The sequence below is a fragment of the Scyliorhinus canicula genome, chromosome 18, assembly GCF_902713615.1.
Source record: "Scyliorhinus canicula chromosome 18, sScyCan1.1, whole genome shotgun sequence".
Lineage (NCBI taxonomy): Eukaryota > Metazoa > Chordata > Chondrichthyes > Carcharhiniformes > Scyliorhinidae > Scyliorhinus > Scyliorhinus canicula.
In genome coordinates, this window is record NC_052163.1 from 65,286,313 (window position 1) to 65,313,592 (window position 27,280).

Consider the following 27,280-nt stretch of genomic DNA (forward strand, 5'->3'; position numbering starts at 1 on the left):
ACCCCATAACCCAGTAACCCCACCAAACACTAAGGGCAATTTTGGACACTAAGGGCAATTTAACATGGCCAATCCACCTAATCTGCACATCTTTGGACTGTGGGAGGAAACCGGAGCACCTGAAGGAAACCCGCGCACACACAGGGAGAATGTGCAAACTCCACACGGACAGTGACCCAGAGCCAGGATCGAACCTGGGACCTTGGCACCATGAGGCAGCAGTCCTAACAACTGTGCCACCGTGCTCAGTTCAAAATTAACCTTCTGAAGAGTTAAAAATTCCAGCAGGTCCCCCCCATCATGCCAGGACACCGAGTGGAGATATTCATCTCCATCCAACAGGATCTGCCTTCGGGTGATCAACGAGGCGAAGGCTACAACATCTGCCTCCGCACCCGTTTCCAATCCCAGCTGGTCCGACACCCTGAATATGGCCACCCGAGGGCCCGGCTCCAGTTTTATGTGCACCACTTTAGAGATTACCCTAAACACCTCCTTCCAGTAATCCTCCAGCTCTGGACAGAACGAGATTTGTGCGCGCCCCCCCCCCCCGCAACAGTCACACACATCTTCTACCCCCTCAAAGAGCCGGCTCATGCTCGCCCTCATGAAGTGCGCTCTATACACCACCTTCAGCTGTATCAGCCCCAACCTCGCACACGAGGTGGAGCCGTTCACTCTCCGGTGCACCTCACACCAGAACCCCTCCTCCATGCCCTCTCCCAACTCTTCCTCCCACTGTGCCTTGATCCCTTCCAGCAGTTCCCTTCCCTTCTCCTCTTCCAAAATAGCTCTGTAAACCGCCGACACTACCCCCTTCTCCAGTCCCCCTGTCGTCAGCACCTCCTCCAGCAATGTGGAGGCCGGCTCCTCCGGGAAGCTAAATATCTCCTTCCTGGCAAAATCTTGAACCTGCATGTATCTATACATTTACTCCTACATCAGCCCATACTTCGCTCCCAGCTTCTTCAATCCTGCAAACCGACCCCCAAGAACAAATCTTTTAGTGTCTTAATCCCCTTCGCCTCCCATCTCCAAAAATTTCCATTTCACTTCTCTGGCTCAAATCTGTGGTTCCTCCGAATTAGCATTTCTCTTCACCCTGCCCCCAATCCGAAGTGTTTGCAAAACTGCCTCCAAATTCTCAATGAAGCTATTATTACCGGACTCCCTGAGTATTTCCCCGGAGCCATCGGGAGCTGTTGCTAGGGCCTTCAATCCCGCCCCCCAACTCTCCTCCATCCTGACCCACGGGGGAACAACCCCTCTGACCCAATTCCGCACCTTCCCCACATTATCCGTACAGTAATAATACATCAGGTTCGGAAGACCCAAACGCCGTGGCTCTATTTGGAAGAGCAGGGGAGGGCCCTGGAAAGTAATTCCCTAAATCAACATCGCATAAAAAGCTATTTGGACGTTCTCACTTTGCAATGTGTGTGTTCCTATGTGAGAAAATTTGCCGCTACACTCCAACATTGACTAAACTTCAAAAGTATGTAATTGGGGGGCAGCACCGTGGCGCAGTGGTCAGCATTGCTGCCTCACGGCGCCGAGGTCCCAGGTTCGACCCCGACTCTGGGTCACTGTCCCTGTGGAGTTTGCACATTCTTCCGTGTCTACCTGGGTTTCACCCCACAACCCGAAGATGTGCAGGGTAGGTGGATTGGTCACACCAAATTGCCCCTTAATTAGGAAAAATTAATTGGGTTCTCTAAATTTATTTTTTTTAAAGTACGTAATTGGCTATAAGGTGTTTTTGGATGTCTGGTGACTGTGAAAAATGATATCCTACTGTTATGGAAGCGGGCAAAGTGTTGCAACAACATCCTCCCCCACCCAAACAGCAGGACACAACGGCTCGGTAAAGACTGACTGAAAGGTGTGGATCAGAGTCATAGTGTTGTCAATGCCAAAGAAAGTCAGAGTGCCTGCAGTGCAGTCCAGGTACACCCCAACTCGTTCATAGTTTGCCGGCTGCAGCTTCACTTCCTGGTTGCCGTGCCAGGCCGAATAGCTCTTATTGAAGACTTGCAGAGCCCAGGAGACATTGTTCCTACCGATCAGGGACAAGTCTTCACTGCGGCTGATCTTTTTGTAAGTAACTCCGAGGTAGACCCATTGACTACTGATCTGCACTTCCCAGTAGTGCTGGCCAGTGTCGAAGCTCTCGCAGCACAGGACCTGCCACACCTTTTGAAATCGCTCTGCATGCGTTGGGTATCTCGGGCTGCCCTTGTGCGAAACCCTGTGATTGCCTTTGCTCAGAGTGAGGAAGCGGTGAACGGTATTGGGGTCGAAACACAGCTGACGATAATCTGTAGACAGATAGACAATTGAAAATTTTTACATCTTTAGCTGAAAGGCATTAAAACCAAAACAGACAACTGCACAGTGAAAAATCCTTAACCCAGCTCTGAATAAACAGAGTGATTTTTACTCAAAATAAACAGTGACTCTGTACAATCACACAGTGAGTGGCCGTTACCCTGAATAAACAGTGACTGTACAGTTACACAGTGAGTGACCCTTATCCTGGATAAACAGTGACTCTGTACAGTTACACAGTGAGTGACTCTTACCCTGAATAAACAATGACTGTACAGTTACACAGTGAGTGACTCTTACCCTGAATAAACAGTGACTCTGTACAGTTACACAGCGAGTGACCCTTATCCTGAATAAACAGTGACTCTGTACAGTTACACAGTGAGTGACTCTTACCCTGAATAAACAGTGACTCGGTACAGTTACACAGTGAGCGATTCTTACCCTGAATAAACAGTGACTCTGTACAGTTACACAGCGAGTGACACTTACCCTGAATAAACAGTGACCCTGTACAGTTACACAGTGAGTGACTCTTACCCTGAATAAACAGTGACTCTGTACAGTTACACAGTGAGTGACCCTTATCCTGAATAAACAGTGACTCGGTACAGTTACGCAGTGAGTGACTCTTACCCTGAATAAACAGTGACTCGGTACAGTTACACAGTGAGCGACTCTTACCCTGAATAAACAGTGACTCGGTACAGTTACACAGTGAGCGACTCTTACCCTGAATAAACAGTGACTCTGTACAGTTACACAGTGAGCGACTCTTACCCTGAATAAACAATGACTCTGTACAGTTACACAGCGAGTGACCCTTATCCTGAATAAACAGTGACTCTGTACAGTTACACAGTAAGTTACCCTTATCCTGAATAAACAGTGACTCTAGAGTCACACAGTAAGTGACCCTTATCCTGAATAAACAGTGACTCTAGAGTCACACAGTAAGTGACCCTTATCCTGAATAAACAGTGACTCTAGAGTCACACAGTAAGTGACCCTTATCCTGAATAAACAGTGACTCTAGAGTCACACAGTAAGTGACCCTTATCCTGAATAAACAGTGACTCTAGAGTCACACAGTAAGTGACCCTTATCCTGAATAAACAGTGACTCTAGAGTCACACAGTAAGTGACCATTATCTTGAATACACGGTTACAGAATGAGTGATCCTTAACCTGAATAAACAGTGATGTGGAGATGCCAGCGCTGGACTGGGGTGGGCATAGTAAGAAGTCTTACAACATCAGGTTAAAGCCCAATAGGTTTGTTTCGAATCACTAGCTTTCGGATCACTGCTCTTTCCTCAGGTGAATGAAGAGGTGGGTTCCAAAAACATATACATAGACAAAGTCATAGATGTAATATGATACTTTGAACACAAATCTTTGCAGAATGCGAGTCTTTGCAGGTAATTAAGTCCTCAGGTCCAGACGGAGCAGCTGGTGAGAGGGATAATCACAGGCGTGTGAATTGTCTCAAGCCAGGACAGTTGGTAGGATTTTGCAAGCCCAGGCCAGATGGTGGGGGGGTGAATGTAATGCAACATGAATCCAAGGCCCCGATTGAGGCCGTACTCATATGTGCAGAACTTGGCTATAAGTTTCTGTTCGGCGATTCTGCGTTGTCGCGTGTCCTGAAGGCTGCCTTGGAGAACGCTTGCCCGAAGATCAGAGGCTGAATCCCCTTGACTGCTGAATTGTTCCCCGACTGGAAAGCAACATTTCTGCCTGGCGATTGTTGCGCAATGTCCTTTCATCCGTTGCCACAGCATCTGCATGGTCTCACCAATGTACCACGCTTCGGGACATCCTGTCCTGCAGCATATGAGGTAGACAACGTTGGCCGAGTCGCGCGAGTATGTACCACGTACCTGGTGGGTGGTGTTCTCATGTGTCATGGTGGTATCCATGTCGATGATCTGGCACATCTTGCAGAGATTGTCATGGCAGGGTAGTCACTGTTCTGAAGGCTGGGTAGTTTGCTGCAAACAATGGTTTGTTTGAGGTTGCGTGGTTGTTTGAAGGCAAGTAGTGGGAGTGTGAGGATGTGGGAATGGCGTTGGCAAGATGTTCATATTCATTGATGACGTGTTGAAGGCTGCGAAGAAGACATCCTAGTTTCTCCGCTCTAGGGAACTACTGGACGATGAAGGGTACTCTGTCGGTTGTGTCCCGTGTTTGTCTTCGGAGGAGGTCGGTGCGGTTTTCTGCTGTGACAGATTGGAACTGTCGATCGATGAGTCGAGCGCCATATCCTGTTCATACGAGGGCTTCTTTCAGTGTCTGTAGATGTCTGTTACACTCCTCCTCGTCTGAGCAGATCCTGTGTGCACGGAGGGCTTGTCCATAGGGGATGGCTTCTTTAATGTGTTTAGGGTGGAATCTGGAGAAGTGGAGCATCGTGAGATTATCCGTGGGCTTGCGATAAAGTGAAGTGCTGAGGTGACCGTCCTTGATGGAGATGAGTGTGTCCAAGAATGCAACTGATTTTGGAGAGTAGTCCATGGTGAGTCTGATGGTGGGATGGAACGTATTGATGTCATCGTTTCAGTGATTCTTCATCGTGGGTCCAAAGGAAATAAATGTCATCGATGTATCTGGTAAATAAAGTCGGTTGAAGGTCCTGTGCAGTCAGGAGTTCAAATTTGTGCATGAAGATGTTGGCATATTGAGGTGCGAATGTGGTCACCATGGCTGTTTCGTTGGTCTAGATGAAGAACGTGTTGTCGAAGGTGAAGACATTGTGCTCCAGAATGAAGCAGATGAGTTGCAGAATTGCCTCTGGAGATTGGCAGTTGTCGGTGTTGAGTACTGAGGCTGTTGCAGCAATGCCGTCGTCACGGGGGATGCTGGTGTAGAGTCCCGAGACGTCCGTTGTGACGAGGAATGTTCCTGGTTCAACTGGTCCATAGGTGCTGAGTTTCTGTGGGAAGTCCGTCGTGTCGCGACAGAAGCTGGGCGTTTCTTGTACGATGGGTTTCCAGATGCCCTTGATGTAGCCAGAGAGGTTCTCACACAGGGTCCCATTGCCTGATACAATAGGACGGCCTGGTGTGTTGGCCTTGTGTGTTTTCGGGAGGCGGCCTTCAGGACGCACGACAATGCAGAATGGCTGACCAGAAACTTATAACCAAGTTTTGCCCAATGAGCACGGCCTCAACCGGAACTTTGGATTCATGTCACATTACATTCACCCCCAACATCTGGCCTGGGCTTGCAAAATCCTACCAACTGTCCTGGCTTGAGACAATTCACACCTCTTTAACCTGTGATTATCTCTCTCTCCAGTTTCTCCGTCTGGACCTGTAGACGTAATTACCTGTAATGACTCGCATTCAAAGTATAGTATTGCATATTTGACTTTGTCTGTATATATGTTTATGGAACCCACCTCTTCATTCACCTGAGGAAGGAGCAGTGCTCTGAAAGCTAGTAATTCAAAACAAACCTGTTGGACTTTAACCTCGTGTTGTAAGACTTCTTTTGTGCTCACCCCAGTCCAAGGCCGGCATCTCCACACCATTGTATAGTTATACAGTGAGTGACGCTTACTCTGAATAACAGGGACTCAGTATAGTTGCACAGAGAGTGACCCTTACTCTGAATATACAGTGACTCTGTAGTTACACAATGAATAACCGTTACCCTGAATAAACAGTGACTCAGTAGTTACACAGGGCATGATCCTTACCCAGAATAAACAGTGAACTCTGTAGTTCCACAATGAGTGACCCTTATCCTGAATAAACAGTGATTCTGTACAATTACACAGTGAGTGACCCTTACTCTGAATAAACAGTGATTCTGTACAATTACATAGTGAGTGACCCTTATTCTGAATAAACGGCGACTGTACACTTACCCAAAGTATAACTAAATGAGAATATTTTATAGATTTGTAACAGCTGATTCTGACTAATGTAATTCTGAGTTTAGAATTTTATTAGTTTGATCCGAATGGAACACAATAATCACACAATCGTGTTTGATTAATGAGTAACTGAATAATTATACTCACTCTGTAGGAATGGTTCCTTGATGTGCAAATGTGTTGTGAGTGGCCGAGGCTCAAGAGATTTCACTGAAGCACATTGGTCAGTCACAGTGGGCTCTGCACCAAAGAGATTAGTTACAAAGAAAAGGGTTAGTCACCATCTCTCTACTGGTGGGTTTTGCAAGGTGCTGGACATCATTTGGCAGATCCTATTAAGGCATTCAATAGGTCAGGCATGTCTGGTTCCCAGCCATGCGGCCCCCGGAATGATTACTGAAAATGTCGGTAAGACGGGTTAGTGAGTTTGAGGATTTCTCCAGGTGAAGCAAGCTGAGTAAATGAGTGTGAGGGAGGATGAGTGAGGGAAGGCGAATGTGAGGAAGGGTGAGTTAGTAGAAGTAAGTGAATGTGGCAGAAGGTGGGTAAATGAGTGTGAGAGAAGGTGAATAAGTGAGTGTGAGGGAGGGTGAGTGAGTGAGAATGAAGGAAGGCAAGTGTGAAGGAAGGTGGGTAAATAAGTGTGAGTGAGGGTGAGTATGGGAGTGTGAGATAGTGGCCTTGAGGGAGGGTGAATACACTGGTTTCATCTCAGACTGTTTCCAGGGGGAAGGATGAAGTTGGTAAGCTAGGGAATGGGTACCTGTAACAATGACTTCAGTCATTCTGGATGTCAGATAAACAGTCTGATAATTTAGCAACAGTGGAGCAATTATAGAATCCATAGGATCCTTACAGTGTGGAAGGAGACCATTCAGCCCATTGAGTCTGCACCGACCCTCTGAAAGAGCTCCCTACCTAGACCCTCTGTCCCGCCCGTTCCCCGTAACTCCACCTAACCTACACATATTTGGACATAAAGGGGCAATTTAGCAAGGCTAATCCAATTAATGCTGTACTTTAAGATGTTGCCAAGAATCCATGTGTAGATAAGAAATAGGAGGAGGCCAACAACTCCCTCAACAATTGAAACAGAACTGAGTGATGAACTTGTCCCCCAAATTACTGACCATCAGATTGGTGGTTGACACAGTGTTCTATTCATCTGCATCAGAGTTGGCAAAACAAGGCTACTACAGCAGGCTTACACCATCAAACTGATGATACAGCAGGTTGATCAAAGGAAGGGCAGGAGGTCTGTGCTTCAACGAGGTCTTTTTCAAAATATTTTAATTGAAAACCTCTTCATTACAACAAAATAATATAATATAAATCAGATATTTCAAGGTACAATGTAAATCATTGTATAATGATCATAACCATTAATCAGAAACATATCCGATCTTAACCCCTCAACATTAAACTAACCCCCCCCCACAACTAACAGTGACTAACTCTTTGAAAATGGAAATTAATGGCTGCCATCTTAAGTAGAACCCTCTCCCGGCCCCCTAATTGTGTGCTCCAAATGTAGGAACTCCATGAGGTCATCCAACCAGGCCGAGGCAATGGGCAGAGTAGGAGACCTCAACCCAAGCAGGACTAACCTTCACCCACCTTCACCCCTATCTGCACCACTGGAGTATGATACATCCAAAATGACCACCAGCGGACAAGGCCCCAGTTTAACATTAAGAATCTCTAACTAGGTGATAAAGAAGGAGTCCCAAAAGCCTAATAATTTGGGATATGAACAGAACATATGGGTATGGTTAGCTGGCATCCAGAACAACACATTGCACCCATCCTCCACCCCCGAGAAAAAAACACCCAGCCTCGCCTTGGTCAGATGAGCCCTATGCACCATTTGAACTGGATCAAGCAAGCGGACGTGGAGATGGCCCTACAAAGAGCCTCGCTCCACACCGCCCCATCCTGAACAGGACCCAATTCACCCTCCATTTCATCGTTACCTCGTCCAACAGAGCCAACTCCGCCGACAGAATCTGGTCATAAATACCAGAAATACTCCCCTCACCAGACCCGGCCAGAGATTAGATCCTCTTCAACAGGGAGGGCGATAGTGCCAAGGGTAATGAAAGAAAATCCTTCCCCAAAAAATTGCGAATCTGGAAATATCTAAACAGATTATCCCCAGGGAGTTGAATTTTTTCCGACAGCTCCTCAAAACTGGCAAAACCACCCTCGATAAACAGGTGCCCAAACTTCTCCCGACCCCTCTCCCGCATGACCTAAATGCCAAGTCTAAACCCACTGACACAAAGAGTTGATTACGAGAGATAGGGTCTAACAATAACATGGAGCTGAGTTTAAAATGTTGTCTGGGGACTCCAAGTGGTGACATTTAGAAGGAGGTCGCACGTAAGGCACCTTCCGCTAGAGTGCTTGGCTTTTGGCCATTTTAGTTCTTATATAAATGATTTGGAAGAAAATGTAGCTGGTCTGATTAGTAAGTTCGCAGCCAACACAAAAATTGGTGGAGTTGTGGAGAGTTAAGAGGATTGTCAGAAGGTACAGCAGGATATAAACAAGTTTAAAGTATGTGGGGAAAAGTTTAGACCTGATGTGCGAGGCAAGCTTTTTACACAGAGGGTGGTAAATATATGGAATATGCTGCCTGGGGAGATGGTGGGAACAGATAGAGGCATTTCAGGGGTATCTAGACATATATATATGAATAGGATAGGAATGAAGAATACGGACACCGTAAGTACATACGGTTCTTGTTCAGGCAGGTACCATGGTCGGCGCAGGCTCGGAGGGCCGAAGAGCCTGTTCCTGTGCTGTACCGTTCTTTGTTCTTTGCTCTTTGTTCATCCGGTTTCTGGGGGTAATTGGTGGATAGATACCTCTCATTTGAGAGCTCCTAACAAGAGGATGTCAAAAAGTGCCAGGAAGGAAAATATTGGTAAGAAAGGTGTGAGTGGTAGCCCTCCTGCAGAGCTGAGCAAGGTTTGGGGTCCGGTGGGATTGAACATGGCAAGCAAGCTCGTCCGGTGGGGCCGCATCTATTACAGTGGATAAACTGGCGGTGGTACTGGCTGTCTAATTTGAAAGGCAGTGCAGCAAACATTTTGAAAGGCAAGGGGGGGGGGGGGAGATGATGGAGATCTTCAAAACATCGGTGGAAGCCGCACTGGTCCCGATAAAGGAGGCATTGGGGAAGACCTTGGGGACAGTGCGGGAGCATGGTGAGGTACTGAAGGGGGTGGAGGAGACACTGACACAACACAGTGACCAGTTAGCCTCGCTGGATGCTGTGCTGCAGAGCGTGGAGGACAGGATTAAGGACCCAAGGACTACGGTCGAGGACCTGGAGAATAGGTCAAGGCGGCAGAAACTCAGGATCATGGGGTTGACGGAGGGGGTGGAGGGCCTGAGGCCAGCTGAATATTTTGTGTCAATGTTTATGCAGTTGATGGGGGAGGAGGACCAGGGCCGCCCCATTGAGCTGGATCGGGACCACCGACTGCTCCTTGGGGCCCAGTGAAGTGTGCAAGAGTTTTCTCTCATTTGAAGAGTTTGAAGGCTATATGGCACTTTTGCAGGAGACCGACTTGCAAGTGAGGGATCAGGTTAGACTTCAGAAGGATTGGGTGAGTCAGGTGTTTCACTCGGATCTTGATAGCGGAGCCCGGGGAGGAGGGGGGATGGTTAATATTAATTTGGGGGGGGGGATGATTTTAATTGCTTACTAGAGCCAAGGGTGAACAGGTTGAGCCCTAAGTCAATGGGAAGATTGAGGATGGGAAGGAGCTGGGGGGGAGGGGGTTATGGAAAGGATGGAAATGGTGGAACCATGGAGGTTTAAGAACCCAGGGGAGAGGGAGTACTCCTTCACGCACGTGAACAAAGTAGACTCCGGAATTGACTTTTTTGTGGCGAGGAGCAGTGTTGGTGGGAGTGGAGTACGTGGGAATCGTGATCTCTGACTATGCACCGCTGTGACTGGAGGTTAGACTTAGCTTAAGGCAGGAGCAGAGGCTGGGTTGGAGAATAGCCTTGGGGCTTCTAGCGGATAAGGGGTTCTGTGAAAAGTTGCAGGCAGTGATCAGAGACTATGTGGAGTTGAATCAGAATGGGGAGGTATCGGAGGCCACATTTTGGGAGGCGCTGAAGGCGGTGGTTTGGGGGAGATGATCTAATTCAAGGCACACAGAGGTAGAAGAAGGAGGAAGGATTAGGGACGGTTGTTGGATAAGATAGTCGAGGTGGACAGGAAATATTCGAGGGCAACCACCAAGGAGAGGTTGGTGGAAAGACATTACATGAGCAGTTTGATAGGTTGACGACGGGAAAGGCAGCTGTGAACGGGGTGCAGTATGAATATGGAAAGAAGGCGAGCTGTATGCCAGCTCATCAGCTACGGAGGCAGACTGCATCTAAGGAAATCCTGAGAGTGCGGACAGGGAAGGGGGAGGTAGTTTCGGAGCCGAGGAAGATAAATGAGGCATTCAGGAAGTATTATGAGAAGTTGAATAGGGCTGATCCTATGAAGGCGACATGGGGCAGTTTTTAGATGGGCTGTTATACCCACGGCTGTATGAGGAGAAGAGGCAGTTGCTGGAGGAGACTTTAGGGTTAAGAGAGGTGATGGAGAGCATAAAAGGGATGAAGTCGGGGAAGGCTCCGGGGTCATAGAACATAGATATAACAGTGCAGAAGGAGGCGATTCGGCCCATTGAGTCTGCACCGGCTCTTGGAAAGAGCATCCCACATAAAGCACCCACCTCCACCCTATCCCCGTAACCCAATAACCCCCACCTAATCTTTTTTGGACACTAAGGGAAATTTAGCATGGCCAATTCACCTGACCTGCACATCTTCGGACTGTGGGAAGAAACCCACGCACACACGGGGAGAACTTGCAGACTCCACACAGACAGTGATCCAAGCCAGGAATCGAACCTGGGACCCTGGCACTGTGAAGCAACCGAACTAACCACTATGCTACTGTGCTGCCCTCGGTCAGACGGTTACCCAGTTGAGTTCTGTAAGACGTTCGCGACAGAACTGGCAGATGGCACAGCATTTATTGGAGATGTTTAGCGCTGGAGAAGGGTGAGTTGCCTGCAGACACTGACCGAGGCGCGATCACGCTAATCACAAAGAAGGGGAAGGACCTGTCGGAGTTTGGGTCTTATAGGCCATTGTTAAACACAAATGTAAAAGTGTTGGCTAAGTTAGTGGCAGGGAGGATGGAAGGTTGCATTCTGGGGGGTAGTTGCAGAGGACCAAACGGGTTTTGTGAAGGGCAGGCAACTTTCCAGTAACATTAGGTGATTATTAAATGTGATCATGACCCCGACGAAGGCAATGGACGTGGAGAAGGCTTTCGACCAGGTGGACTGACAGTACCTGTTCGAGATTCTGGGAAGGTTTGGGCTGATGTTTGTGGCGTGGTGCGTCTATGTTGTTCGTGGCCCAGGAGGCGAGCGTATGGACAAACAAGATGAGTTCCCGGTGTTTCAGGTTGCACAGGGGAACGAGGCAGGGTGTCTGCTGTCGCCACTGTTGTTTGCACTGGCGATACAGCCCTTGGCGATGGCCTCAGGGGTCAGTAGAGTGGCGGGGGATTGTGAGGGGGAGTAGGGAACACTGGGTGTCGCTGTATGCAGAAGACCTGCTGCTGTTCGTATCAGACCCACTGGAATTTGGGGAAAATTATGGGCATACTGGAGAAGTGCGGGGCTTTCTCGGGCTATAAGCTGAATGTCGGAAACAGTGAGGTGTTTCCGGTGAATGCAGCGGGTCGGGGAGTCAATCTTGGGGTGTTGCCACTTAGGGTTGCCAGGGATAGGTTGCGGCATTTTGGGGGTTCAGGTGACGGCGGAGTGGGCGATGATACATAAATGGAACCTAACAAAGTGGCGGAGGACGTTAGGGAGGACTTTAGGAGATGGGATCTATTTCATGTGACATTGGCAGGAAGGGTCAAGATGGTAAAAATGAACATCTGCCCAGGTTCCTGTTTGTATTCCAGACCCTCCTGGTCTTAATTCCAAAGACGTTTTACCAGCAGCTGGACGCAGCGATCCCGGAGTTTATATGGGTGGGGACGGTACCTACGTTGAAGAGGGACCTGTTACAGAGGCAGAGGCAGAAAGTTGGTGTTACCGAACCTGCTGCACTTTTATTGGGCAGCAAATGTGGAGAAGGTGAGGGAGTGGTGGGAAGGAGAGGGGTTAGAATGGGTTAGGATGGAGGAGGGGTCCTGTAGGGGGTCTTGCCTGAGGGCCCTGGTGACGTCGGCACTACCGCTGGTACCAAGGAGGAACACGGAGAGGCCGGTGGTACCGTTCACGATTAGGGTGTGGAACCAGTTGAGGAGACTTTAGGATGGAGGGGATGTCGGAGCTAACACCGCTGTGTGGGAACCATGGATTTAAGCTGGGGGAGACTGATGGTATGTACAGGAGAGAGTTGGGACTGGTGAGGGCGAGGGATCTATATCTGGAGGAGAGGTTCGCAAGTCTGGAAGAGCTGCGGGAGTGGGTAGAGCTCCCGAAGGGAAGCAAATTCAGGTATATGCAGATGAGGGACTTTGCCAAGCCGCCGGAGTATACCTCATTGGAGTGGTTGCTGCTTCCGGACATGGAAGGAAGGGTAGGATTGGGGATACATATAAGGGTGGCTGAGGGAGCAGGGGGGAGCGCAGATGGTGAGGATCAAGAAGAAATGGGAAGAGGAGCTGGCGGGGGACGGGGGGAGGATAGGATGGGGAGTGTGGAGTAAGGCGATGCGCAGGGTGAATTTGATCTCCTCGTGCGAAGATGAGTTTGATACAGTTTACAGGGTGCACATGATTTGGGTGAGGACAAGTGGGTTCTTCCAGGGGGTGGCAGACGAGTGTGAGAAGTGTGGACGAGGACCAGCAAATCCTGTGCATACGTCGTAGGGCTGCGGGAAGTTGGAGAGATACTGGGAGGGGGTGTTTGGGTCGTTATCCGGGATTGTGGGTGTAGAGGCCGGGCCAAACCCTATAGTGGAGATTTTTGGGCTGTCGGAAATGCCAGAGCTGATGGAGGGAAGAAAGGCCAATGTTGTGCTGGGCAAAGGATTCTTTTCTTCTTAAATTTAAAGTACCCAATTGTCTTATTTTTCAATTAAGGGGCAATTTAGCGTGGCCAATTCACTTACCCTGCACATCTTTGGGTTGTGGGGGTGAGACTCACACAGACACGGGGAGAATGTGCAAACTCCACTAAGACAGCCCGGCGAAGATTCAGCTGAACGACGGTCGACAACACTGCTGGGGGTGGCGGCTGGCTGGGGGGTCTGTACGACTTCTTCCGCTGGAGAAGATTAAGTTCAAATTGAGGGGATCAGCGGAGGACTTTGAGACATGGGGTGGGGACAGTTCATGATCATGTTTGAGGAATTGTTTGTTGCGGGGTGGGCGAATTTAATGCACAAGGAGGCCATTCAGCCCATCGAGTCCACCAGTCCTTGGAAAGAGCACCCTACTCAAGCCTGCACCTCCACCCTATCCCCGTAACCCAGTAACCCCACCTAACCCCTTTGGACACTAAGGGCAATTTAGCATGGCCAATGCAGCTAACCTGCACATCTTTGGACTGTGGGAAGAAACCGGAGCACCAGGAGGAAACCCACACACACACTGGCAGAACGTGCAGACTCTGCACAGATAGTGACCCAAGCCGGGAATCGAACCTGGAGCTGTGAAGCAACTGTGCTAACCACTGTGCTGACGTGACACAGTGGTAGGTGGTGGCGGACTAGAATGGTAAGTATGTCATAGTTACAGAAACGTTGGAGGGTAAATCAGTGGTTTTGATGAGTGCGTACGCTCCAAATTGGGATGATATCGTGTTCATGAAAAGGATGTTGGCTGACATACCAGACTTGAATACGCACCAGCTGATATTAGAGGAAGATTTGAATTGTGCCTTGAATCCTAATTTGGATCGGTCTCGGCCGAAGTCGCTGGCCCCTTCGGGGGTAGCAAAGGTATTAACGGCTTTTATGAAGGAGATGAGGAGGTGGTTCCATGGCAGTTTTTGCACGCTGGGGTAGGGAATTCTCCTTTTCTCTCCGGTGCACAATGTGTTTTCGTGATGGGGAGATCTCTGCTGCGTGGGGTGAGAAACACGGAGTATTCTGTGATAGTTATTTCGGACCATGCTCCACATCTGGTAGATGTGAATCTTGGAGACTGGGCCGGTTCAGCAGCCGGCATGGAGGTTGGATGTGGGATTGTTGGTGGATTTGGGATTTTGTGTGAAGTTGGCAAGGGTAATCGATGAGTATGTGAGGTTTAATAAGAATAGGAAGGTTTCACCCTCGGTACTGTGGGACGCCCTGAAAGCAGTGGTGAGAGGGAAGGTAATCTCACATAAGGCGCAGATGGATAGCGAGGCAAGGGAGAAGCGCCAAAGTTTGGGAGATGAGATTTTGGAGGTAGATGGAAGGTATTCGAGTGACCCCACCACAGAGCTCCTGGCTAGCACGAAGAAGCTGCAGATGAAATTTGACGTATTATCCACTGATAAGGCGATGCGGCACTTGCGGCATTAAAGGGGGTAATGTATGAATACGGGGATAAGGCACATCATTTGGTTGGTCAGCTGAGGTGGAAGGCAGCCTCCCGAGAGATGGTTCTGGATTCGAATGGTGGATTAATGTCTGTGCTGGATAAAGTTAATGGGGTGCTTGAGGCATTCTATAAAAATTTGCATAGGTCAGTGCCGCCAGGGAGGAGTCTCATACGGTGGAGTTTCTGGAGGGGTTGGAATGCCGTAAGGTGGAGGAGGAGGATTGTGACGTTGGAGGAGCCTTTGGGGATGGAGGAGGTCCGGACAACTCTCAGACAGGTAAGGCTGGGGAACCGGATGGGTTCCCGGTAGAATTTTACAAAACGTTTGCTGATCGGCTGGTACCGTTATTGGTGGAGATGTTTGTGGACTCGGTAGCGCAGGGATTTCTTCCAGAAATGATCCAAGCGTTCATCTCGCTTCTGTTAAAAAAGGATAAAGACCCGGTGGGGTGTGGGTTGTACCACCCGATTTCCTTATTAAATGTGGAAGCTAAGACATTGGCCAACGTACTAATGCTGAGGTTGGAGGAGAATTTCCCTCTGGTTACTGGGGAGGATCAAACAGGATTTGTGAAGGGTAGGTGCTTGTCGTCAAACGTGCGGAGAATTTTAAATGTGGTGTTTTTCCCATCAGACGGGAGGGAACAGGAGGTTATTGTGGCTTCAGATACTGAGAAGGCTTTTGAAAGAGTTAAATGGGGGTACTTGTTTGCATTGCTGGAGCGGTTTAGGATAAGGCCTAAATTTGTGTTGAGGGTACGGTTGCTATATGAGGGGGTCTAAGGCTATTGTCTCTACAAATCATCTGAGTTCAGGATATTTTCATCTGCATAAGGGAATGAGGCAGAGGTACCCTCTGACACCCTCTTGTTTGCATTGGCAATCGAGACTTTGCCCATTGCCCTGAGGGCCTTGGATAGGTGGAGAGGGTTAATGAGGGGCGGGTGGAACACAGGGTGTCCTCGTACATTGATGATCTTCTTTTGTATGTGACAGACCAGTGCCCCACAATGGGTGATATAATGGCGCTGTTGAAGTGATTTGGGGCTTTCTCTGGGTAAAAATTGAATTGGGAGAAAAGTGAATGTTTTCCGGTCACTCCACCGGGGAAGTGAGTCAATCTGGGGGTGTTGCCGTTCCCTTTAGCGGGTTCTCATTTTAGGTTTCTGGGGTTCGGGTAGCTCGGGATTGGGCCCGGCTCTGGCAGTTGAACTTTACGAGCTTGGTGAGGAGGGTCAAGGCTGACTTACAGAGATCATAGAATCATAGAATTTACAGTGTATAAGGAGGCCTTCGGCCCATTGAGTCTGCACTGACTCTTGGAAAGAGCACCCTACTTAAGCCCATACCTCCACCCTACCCCTGTAATCCAGTAACCCCACCTAACCTTTTTGGACACTAAGGGCAATGTATCATGGCCAATCAGCCTAACCTGCATGTCTTTAGACTGTGGGAGGAAACCGGAGCACCCCGAGACAACTCACGCAGACACGGTGAGGATGTGCAGACTCCGCACAGGCAGTGACCCAAGCCAGGAATCGAACCTGGGACCCTGGAACCGTGAAGCAACTGTGCTAACCACAATGCGACCGTGCTGATGGGATAGTCTCCCTCTGTCCTTGGTGGGCAGAATTTAATCAGTGAACAAAAATGTTTTATCATGGTTCCTGTTTTTGTTCCAGTGTTTGACGGTGTTGCTGCCAAAATGGTTCTTTGGGGGGAGTTGAGAGATTGGTTTCATCTTTTATTTGGGCGTGTAAAGCGGTCAGATTTCGGAAAACGGTCCTGTGAAGGAACCGGCAGTCAGGGGGCTTGGCGTCGCTGAGCTTAAGACTAAGACTTTAAGACATCGGACCGAATTAGGTCATTCGGCCCATCGAGTCTGCTCCGCCATTCAATCATGGCTGATATGTTTCTCATTCCCATTCTCATTCCTTCTCCCCATAACCCCTGATCCCCTCATTAATCAAGAACCTGTTGTGTTATGCTGCTTGGGATAACACAGGCTGCTACTTGATGCAGTCTTAACTAAAGGTTGCTCCAGACTCTGAAATGAGTTCAACGTGTTCATTGAACTATTAACAGAGTTCTCAAATGAGTTCGACTCTCTGCTAATCTAACTGTAGTAACTCAGTCTAACTGTACCAGCTTGCTCTAAGCCACGTGCTGGGGTATGATGCTGCTGATCAACCCTGTCTAATTCTCTAGATGTCTGCCTGTGGAAAGAAGCAGGGTGTGAGTGCCTCATCCCTTTTATAGTATTAATGTCATGCCCCCTTGTGATGATGCCACCTCTGAGTGTCCTGACTGCCCATTGTAGTGTCCTATTCTGAGTGTTCATTGGTTGCATGTTTGCATATCATGACAGAACCTATCTATCTCTGTCATCAGTGATTTGGCCCCACAGCCACCTGCGGCAAAGAGTTCCACAGATTCACCAGAACAGGGAGACGTGTAGGGTTGGATGGGTCCATGGGAGATTGTTTAGGATTTTTTGTTTTCATTTTTAAAAAAGCTTTAGTGTCCAATTCATTCTTTCCAATTAAGGGGTAATTTAGCGCAGCCAATCCACCTACATTGCACATCTTTGGGTTGTGGGGGCAAAACCCACTCAAACACGGGGAGAATGTGCAAACTCCACACGGACAGTGACCCAGGGCCAGGATCGAACCTGGGACCTCGGCGCTGTGAGGCCGCAATGCTACCCACTGCGCCACCGTGCTGCCCTAATTGTTTGGGATTTTAATGGGGTCTGCAGGAGGGGGCTGGCACTTGATGGGAGTTTGTTTGGGTTTTAATGGTGCCTGCAGGAGAGGGTTTGGAGGCTGGGAAGGGAAAGTGGAGGATGGGCCTCCCATGCAGGAGCCAGTTCTGCCAAATGGACAGTTAAGGGGCTAAAATCCCTGGTTGACCCGGTGGTGTTTGCTTGCTGATGATGGGGTTGTAGAGGGGCCCTCCTATTTGTGCGCACTATGGCCCATACGGCAATGGCGGCGGCACAGCAACTTCTCTCAGCCCGCATGGACCACCCACTACCGACCCCCCCACACCCCCCTCAATCTCCCCCCCCCCCCCCCCCCCCCCCCCCCCCCCCCAAGATTGCCTCACTAATTCCCAAGCCTACATACGCTGCTGCGAGGCCGGAGTCCATGGTGTTTCTCTCAACTCGTTGAAGGCCCAGTTGTGACCTCACTTCTGGTTGCATTACTAGGACTGAATAGCTGCTGCTCTCTGATTGGGTCAGCAGCTCTCGGAGGCTGGACCGCATCCCTTGCAGGCCGGGAGTCCCAACGGCAGCTCATTGGTCACACAATTGGCAGAAAAACCGGCCTGCATCGCTTCAAATATCGGAGATGGGGTTCCCCTCAGCCTCCCAGGCTGTTGTCAGGCCCTGACAAAATCCAGGTCTCAAGGTACAACTAGCCCCCTGAACCCTTATCTATTGGAGCTCAAGAACCTTCAAACAAATTCCGACTTCCATCTCGCCCAACTGACAAGAATTGTGTGAAGCAGCATGTAAAAATCCAGAGAAAAAATGCTTCCTACCTGGAATATCTAATGGCTCCGGTGCTTGCCTGAAGAAGCCCTGTAGGTCCTGGTGGGTGAGGATGGAAATCTGCTCCAAGGCCCTTTTCACTCCTCCCAGCTTGTTGTCTACTGCCAGGTCTGGAGGAGGCAACACAATGTCCGGCTGCCTCTTAATCATAGGAATCTCCTGAGCAAACTGAGAGGCAGCACATCACAGACAGAGCAAAAGAAAGAGCTTACATTAATGTGACACCCTATCACAACCTCAGCACATCTCAAAGTATAGACACAAATTCAAAATTTGCAGACAATGGCAAACTTGCAAGTATTGTGAACCGAGAGGTGGACGGTGATGGGACTTGAAGAGGGCACAGACAGGCCGGTGGAATGGGTAGATACATGACAGATAGATTTAATGCAGAGAAATGTGAAGCAATGCATTTTGGTAAGAAGAACTAGGAGAGGAAATATAAAATAAAGAGTATGATTCCAAAGGGAGTGTCGGAACAGGGAGATGTGTAGAGGTTTGTGGACAAATTACTGAAGGTGGTGGATATAATACTCCGCATGGGACCTACAGAATGGGAGTGATTGTCTTTCCGCTGGTCCTTGCAGAATACGAGCTCCCCCGCTAGAGGTGGGGGATCTGTATTATCTTTAGTATAAAAGGTCAGATGGTGAAGCACCGACCAGAACAAGGACCCGATAATGATCTACCGGGCAGTTTATATGTGAACTGTAAATAAAACTAGGTTTCTTTATTTTTAATTGGAGCGGACTCCCTATGTCCTTATTAAAGTAGGTACGTCAAGAAACCATTTAGTCAGATATGCGGGATCTTGGGCTTTATGAATACAGTACAATACACAGAATCCCTACTGTGTAGAAGGAGGCCGTTCGGCCCATCGAGTCTGCAGCGACCTTCTGAAAAAACACCCTATCTAGGCCCACTTCCTCGCCATAGCCCATAACCCAACCTAGCCTGTAAATCCCTGGGCACTAAGACACAATTTAGCATGGCCAATCTACCTAACCTGCACATCTTTAAACTGTGGGAGGAAACCGGAGCACTCGGAGGAAACTCATGCAGACATGGGAAGAACGTGCAGACTCCACACAGAGTGACTCAAGGCTGGAATCGTACTCAGGTCCTTGGCTGTTGTGAGGCAGCAGTGCTAACCACTGTGTCCCCCCCCCCCCCCCCCCCCCACACACGAAAGCAAGAAGTTATAAGAATATTTATAAAACACTGGTTTGGCCACAATCGGAATATGTGTCCAATTTACACTGTATTTTAAGAAGGGTATGATTGCTATAGACAGGGTGCGGAAAATAATTTTGTGAAATGTTCCAGGGATGAGGGACTCCAGTTATGAGGATAGATTCAGGAAGCTAGGGTTGTTCTCTTTAGAGGAGAGAAGGTGGAAAGGATATTGGAAGTGAATTGCAAAAAAAAACAAAATGTGATGAGAGAAAAAGCTTCTTCACACAGCGAGTGGTTGGTGTCTGGAATGCACTGCCCTGGAGTGTGGTGGGGTAGATTCAATCAAAGCATTCAAGAGGGAATTAGACGATTATTTGAATATCATAGAATTTACAGTACAGAAGGAGGCCATTCGGCCCATCGAGTCTGTACTGGTTCTTGGAAAGAGTACCCCACCCAGGCCCACATCTCCACCCTGTCCCCATAACCCAGTAACCCCACCCAACACTTTGGGCAATTTAGCATGGCCAATCCACCTAGCCTGCACATCTTTGGACTTTGGGAGGAAACTGAAGCACCCGGAGGAAACCAACGCACACACGGGGAGAACGTGCAGACTCCGCACAGACAGTGACCCAAGCCGGGAATCGAACCTGGGACCCTGGAGCTGTGAAACAATTGTGCTAACCACTATGCTATCTTGCTGCCCCAAATCTTGCTTCATTATTACGTCAATTGTAATTCTAAATAATATTTAATTACCGAATCATAAAATGGTAGCACCATTCTGCCTCTCTGCAAGAACAGTTCAACTGGTCCCACTACCCCGCTAATAGAGCAATGCACAGAGGTAGGGGGAAAAGGTAGGGGAATGACACAAAATAATCATTCTCATTTGGAGGGCTGGTGCAGACATGATGGGCCGAAAGGTCTCCTTCTGCACCGTAACAATCCTGTGATTCGGTAGAGGAGTTCAGAACCATGAGGGAGCTAAACAGACAGACAGGGGTCCGGCAGTATCTGTGGAGAGAGGAACAGAGTTAACATTTTGAGTCCAAGATGACTCTTCTTTGGAGCAACAGAGAAATGGTTCCCTTTGGCCGAAAAGCCAAGAACCAGTGGACACCAAATTTAAGGGGAAAGAAGCAATGGCCACAGGAGAAAACATTTTTAAAAATGCAACAGATGGTTAGAATCTGGAATACAGTGTCTGAGAGTGTGGAGGTGGCAGATTTAATTATGGCTTTCAATAGGGACTTGGATAGCACCTGAGGCTAAAGAAATTTGCATAGTTGCAAAGAAAAGGCGGGGTAGTGGAACCAGCTGAACTGTTCTTGCAGAGAGGCAGAATGGCGCTACCATTTTATGATTCGGTAATTAAATATTTCGATTTACAATTGACGTAATAATGAAGCAAGATTATATAGAATTACACAGAACTTCCAGTACAACAAGCAGCCCAATAGATTTCTCTCAGTGTTTATGGTCTTCCCACTCCATTTCATTCGAACTGCGCATCCTTTTATTCCTTTCTCCTTCATATCTTTATCTAATAACCATCCCATCTGTGACTGTGTTATTTAGAACATAGAACATAGAACAGTACAGCACAGAACAGGCCCTTCGGCCCTCAATGTTGTGCCGAGCCATGATCACCCTACTCAAACCCACGTATCCACCCTATACCCGTAACCCAACAACCCCCCCCCCTTAACCTTACTTTTATTAGGACACTACGGGCAATTTAGCATGGCCAATCCACCTAACCCGCACATCTTTGGACTGTGGGAGGAAACCGGAGCACCCGGAGGAAACCCACGCACACAGGGGGAGGACGTGCAGACTCCACACAGACAGTGACCCAGCCGGGAATCGAACCTGGGACCCTGGAGCTTTGCCTCAACTCTGCCTGATGGTAGCAGGTTCTACATTCTCACCACTCTCTGGGTGAAAAAGTTACTCCTAAATTCACGATTGGATTTATTGGTGACTATTTCACATTTGCTCGTCTCCCCAACAAGTGAAAAAATCTTCTCCATGTCCTTCTTTATCAAATCCCTTAAACCTTTATTCGGTTCCCTCTAGTTTATAAGCAAGAACCCAAGTCTGTTCAATCTTTCCTGTTAGGGCGCGATTCAATGGGAAAAATAAATCTATGTCCAGTTTCGGGCACGTTTAGCAAGGTATTTCTCAGCACCAGCAACTTTACCATTTCTTTTCGCTTTGGCGAGGAACGCCTCGTTGAGGCCATAATTTAGTCATTTCCTGCATCGACGAGCTCCGTTCAGAAGTACAAGAGAATTTTTAAAGGCAGCCCGATCTTTCAACCCCACCTCAGCGAGCACACCGCGGCCTCCAGAGCCCCCCCTCAATTCACCCAACCTACCTATTCCGGGGCCTTGAACCACCCTCCTCACCCTACCTCTTTTGGGTAAGGCATCCCCAGGCCTGACCCCTGACACAGGCAACCTGGCACATTGGCACTGCCAGCCTGGCGCCACAGACATGCCCCTGCCAACCTTGCAGTGCTACCTGGGCACCATGGCAGTGCCAAGGTGCCAGGTCGGCAGTGCCAAGGTGCCCAAGTGCCAGTGGGACAGCCAGGGTACCACCCTGCGCTGTCCTTGATCTCCCAGGGGTCTCTAGTGGTCTGGGAGACCTCTTCAGGGGCCGATACAGCTGGTCCTGGCCAGGTCTCCCTGACGCGGCTGCTAGGTCACCAGGAGAATCCGGTGAATGCATATTTAAATGAGCCTAATGGATCATTCAAATGTACATATCTGCTACTCGCCCAGTCTGGCTCTGGTCTTGTGCTTGTGAAACTTTATCGCATCTTCTCTGCTTTTTGGGGTGCAGTAAATCTTGTAAAACGTGCTTGATATTAGCGCAGAGCAAGATCCCACAAACAGCAATGAAATAAGTGACGAGATCAAATGTTAGGTGGTGTTTGAGGCGTTAACATTGGCCAGGAGCCTGGGAGAAACTTTTCCGCATTTTTCTGGTGAGGCGTCTCACCCAAAAGATGGCGACTCTGACAATGCTGCACTCCCTCGGTACGGGGAGCGTGAGCCCAGAGTTGTGAAGTCTCTGAATTGGGATTTGAACCCACAACCCTTTGCGAGATGCGAGTATCAAGGCCGACAGTTAATGACAAGTAGATACTGGTCGGACTTCTCCGGCTTTCGGGAAACTCCTTTCCCGCTGGCAGCGCACTCCCACCCATGGGTTTCCCAGCGGCTTGCAGTATTTTCAGCGGGAGTTCCCATTGACAAGCGGCAGGAGCAGAGAATCCCGCCACCAGCGAATGGCACGTTGCCACGCTACACCGTGGCTGGGGGACCGGAGAATCCAGCCCAATCATTATTGTGGATAACACCCCATTACGGAATAAACTAAAATGAGAAAGCAGGCCAGTTAACCTGGTCTAAAATCAAGGATTTCTGCTGTACATTTAGAATTCAGGAGCTGAACTGCCGGAAATGTTGCAATGATTATCACAGTTGCAGTGAATTTGATATGTCCACCCATTCGAAATAAATTATGCTTTTGGATTATACTTATCAAGATTCCCAGAATATTATGATGCACTTTTCAATAAATACCTTTTGAAGCTTAGTCATGATTGTTTTGCTATTGCAGCAGCCAATCTACATTCAGCAAGATCCCATCAGCAAGAAATGAGGACCAGGATTGTCTGATCCTCCAGCCGCATGTTTCTCGGCGGCGCACCGTTCGATGGTCGCGGGATTCTCTGCTCCCGCCGCTTGTCAATCAGATTTGATTGATTTGATTTATTGTCCCCTGTACCGAAGTACAGTGTAAAGTATTTTTCTGCGACCAAGGGAACGTACACAGTATGTACATGGTAAACAAAAAGAATAATCGACAGAGTACATTGACAAATGGTACATCGAAAGTGATTGGTTACAGTGCGGAACAAGGGGCCAAACAAAGCAAATACCTGAGCAAGAGCAGCATAGGGCATTGTGAACAGTGTTCTTACAGGGAACAGATCAGTCCGAGGAAGAGTCGTTGAGGTGTCTAGTAGCTGAGGGGAAGAAGCTGTTCCTACGTCTGGATGTGCGAGTCTTCAGACTTCTGTACCTTCTGCCTGATGGAAGGGTCTGGAAGAAGGCAAAGCCTGGGTGGGAGGGGTCTCTGACAATGCTGACTGCCTTTCTGAAGCAGTGGGAGGTGTAGACAGAATCAATGTGAGGGTGGCAAGCTTGTGTGATGCATTGGGCTTCACCCAACGGGCATCATCCAATTGGAATTTCCCATTGAAGCCACCCAACCTATCCGGGAAACCCCCGGTTGGCGGTGCGCTGCCAGCGGGGAAAGAGAATCCCAACAGCCAGAGAATTCCAGACATGATGTATTGGTGTGTTGGTTGATGAATGAAGATTGGTCAGAACTCCCTTCCTTCCGTTTTAGTAAATTGCAAATTGCAACATCCACTCGGTCTGCACTTGGTTTAATATCCGATACTGATGAAAAGTTTACATTGGAAACAACTTTCATTGAGACAACGTCTATAATTTGTCAAGTGTGCTATCACAGAGAAGCAGCAGCATACTTGTGGGTCTTCAGGTCCTGTCCGTTAACTGTGGCTCAGTACCAGAGCAGGCAGTGGGTTTGGGGTTTGAGTCACTAGGAACAGCTTCACTTTGGTATGTTTGTCTCATTGATAAGATTGTAGTCTCTCAATCTCACTCACTAGGGCCATGCCCAATACACTTTCCAATCTATGCATGGACAGACTGTTGTTCCAGTCTGATAATCAGCTTTTCGAGGTGTTAACATGCTGACAACCTTCCTCCTAACCTTTGGTAAATATATCCAATGTGACAGTTTTCTCAAAGCCAAATTTATCACTGCAACTCAGGCAGTCTTTGGGGTCAGCTGCACTCAAATGTCCACCAAGCTTAGTGATAGAAACTGGATGGCATGGACAAGCTGGGCCAAACGGCCTGTTTCCATGCTGTAAACATCTATGACATTTATGACAATGGTAGAGTTAGAAGGTGATAGGTTCAGGACTCTCTCCAGAGCCTTGACACTGGAGTTTTGAAGGTGCCGTCTTTCGGAAGCGATGCTAAACTGAGGCCCCATCTGCCCTTGAGGATGGACATAAAAGATCCCACAGAACTATTCAAAGATGAGCAGGGAACTTATGCTGGTGGCCCGACCAACATTATTCCTCAGCCAATACCTAAAACAGATTAATATGTGATTTATTTTGTTGCTCTTTGTGGGATCTGGCTGTGCGCATATTAGCTGTGCATTTTCTATATTACAACAATGACTACATACACACCATTAGTTGTAACGCTCTTTCGAACATCGCCAGGTTGTAAAAATCCTGATAATTTTTCATTTCCTGCTTTGCTGATGTAGTCCCAGGGCACAAGCGGAAATGGCTGTTATTTTTTGCCATCTATTTCTTTGGTACACCGATGATTTCCTACAACACAATCCTCTGTGAGCAGTTTTTAAACAGGTGCAGCGTTAAGGAATAAATGGATTAGTGTGGGTGGAAAACAAAAATGACAGCTGCGATCATGGGTGCGTTCAGAATATGAAGGTTGAATCCATGCAGAGTAAGTCAGATCCCCAGTCAATGGCTAAGAGATCTGCGAGTGAAAGCCATGTGGGTCTATAAGGCAGCAGGAGCAAGGCAACACGTGCGGTGGCTGGACTAGCAATCCAGAGACTCAGGGTAATGATCTGGGGACCCAGTTCAAATCCCACCTCGGCAGGAGGTGGAATGTAAACTCAATAAAATATCTGGAATTAAAGGTCCAATGATGCCCATGAAATCACTGCTGATTGTTGTTAAAAAAAACCCCATCGTGTTGACTGACGTCCTTCGGGGAAGGAAACCGTACCCGGTCTGGCTTACATGTGATTCCAGGCCTACACAGCGATGCAGTTGGCTCTTAATTGGCCCCTCTTAACTGACCTAGCAAGCCACTCAGTTCAAGGGCAATTAGGGTTGGGCAACAAATGCTGGCCTAGCCAGCGACACCCACATCCCAAGAACGATTTTTAAAAAAAGTTCCCCAAGCCATACAGCAACCCAGACTTAGAATTCGATCACCACTCCTTCACAGTCAATGGAGCAAAATCCTGACAGCATGCTGGGTGTACCTGCACTACATCGACCGCCGTCGTTTGTGCAGGTGGCTCACTACCACCTTCCCTGGGGCAATTAGGGATGGGCTTGCCAGTGCGGCCCACATCTCATGAAAGAAACAAAAACCCTCATCACAGTGCATATCCTTGGGTTCATTCTCTGATTTGCCCGACTCTTTATCCTGAATTGACACTCGCTGGAACGCTGTTCATCCAATTCTATCTTCCAATTCTAACGAAAGCTTAATCATCAACTCCATTTCTTTCTCCACAGATGCTGCCAGACCTGCTGAGCAACTCCAGCATTTTCTAATGAGCAGCCGTAAGCGTCAGAAGTTAAAACGTTAAACTCCAGTAACCTTAAAAAAAGTTGCTTCCAGCAAGTTAATGCTCTTAACTATGACTCATTCACATTACGCCTTTGGGAATCCTGCTATATTCCTGCTGAATCAGATTTCCCGGTGCAGACCTTTCACAATCCCATGGATTTCCACACGAGTCTTGGTAAGTGCAGATTTCAGACGTCACTGAGGATGATTCAGGCACACCGTTCTGGGCTTGTTGCTGACAAATCTGGACCTGTGTGTTGTTGTTCTATTGAAAGTACGATTTGCTCTTGTGTTAGTGGCTACAATTTACACTGCTGGAGATCAAGGTCTGCTCCCTTTAACTACACCTCAAAGAAAACCGAGAAAAGGGACAAAAACTGCCCAGCCATCTTGAAAACTGACATTCAAAAATAGACTGGCACATAGGGCTTGAAATGAGAACTTTGTGAGAGGTTCTTGTATAAATATCAGACGGTAATTCCCAGTAGACAGAACGCATTAAATTCCGAGGAATATATTCCATAGATAATTGAGTGATCTGGATATATAACTCTTAGATCCGAGCAGAGTGACCACAAAGAACCAAGGTTTGGAGTCAAAATGAAAGGTTTAGGCAGCACGGTGGTGCAGTGGGTTAGCCCTGCTGCCTCAAGGCACCGAGGTCCCAGGTTCGATCCCGGCTCTGGGTCACTGTCCGTGTGGAGTTTGCACATTCTCCCCGTGTTTGCGTGGGTTTCGCCCCCATAAGCCAAAGATGTTCAGGGTAGATGGATTGGCCACACTAAATTATCCCATAATTGGACAAAATGAATTGGGTACTCTAAATTTATAGAAATAAAAAAGAAAGGATTAATCATACCCACAATACTCACTCCACTCCTCAAAGGATTCTCCCGCCCCTGCCCAAATCTGGGTCTGGGTTTTATCCCAGGGAAGTCCCACCCTTTAATGGCCAAGTTCATATTCTGCTGAGGTCACTGGGAATCTTTTTTAAAATAAATTTAGAGTACCCAATTATTTATTTATTTTTTATCCAATTAAGGGGCAATTTAGCACGGCCAATCCACCTAGCCTGCACATCTTTGGGTCGTGGGAGTGAAGCCCACGCAGTCATGGGGAGAATGTGCAAACTCCACAAGGACAGTGACCCATGGCCGGGATTCGAACCCAGGTTCTCAGCGCCGCAGTCCCAGGACTAACCATTGCACCACATCCCACCCTAGTCATGGGGAACCTAACAGTTCACAACCTGTGACCTCTGAGAGGGTTATAACACTCTAGCCCCTGAAGGCATG

The 27,280-nt window shown here is 48.3% G+C and overlaps 1 protein-coding gene across 1 annotated transcript in view; it reads right to left on the bottom strand.

Annotated features, from left to right (window-relative positions):
* Positions 1 to 1,705: 1,705 nt before the first annotated feature.
* Positions 1,706 to 27,280, bottom strand: part of LOC119953700 (tripartite motif-containing protein 65-like) — a 64,739-nt gene continuing 39,164 nt past the window's right edge. Inside the window, exons 4-6 of the mRNA XM_038778247.1 lie at positions 18,336 to 18,513; positions 6,359 to 6,451; positions 1,706 to 2,318 (exon numbers count right to left, since the gene is read on the bottom strand). Of these exons, the coding sequence (XP_038634175.1) occupies positions 1,798 to 2,318; positions 6,359 to 6,451; positions 18,336 to 18,513 (792 nt within the window). The 3' untranslated portion in view covers positions 1,706 to 1,797. The remainder of the gene's footprint in view (positions 2,319 to 6,358; positions 6,452 to 18,335; positions 18,514 to 27,280) is intronic.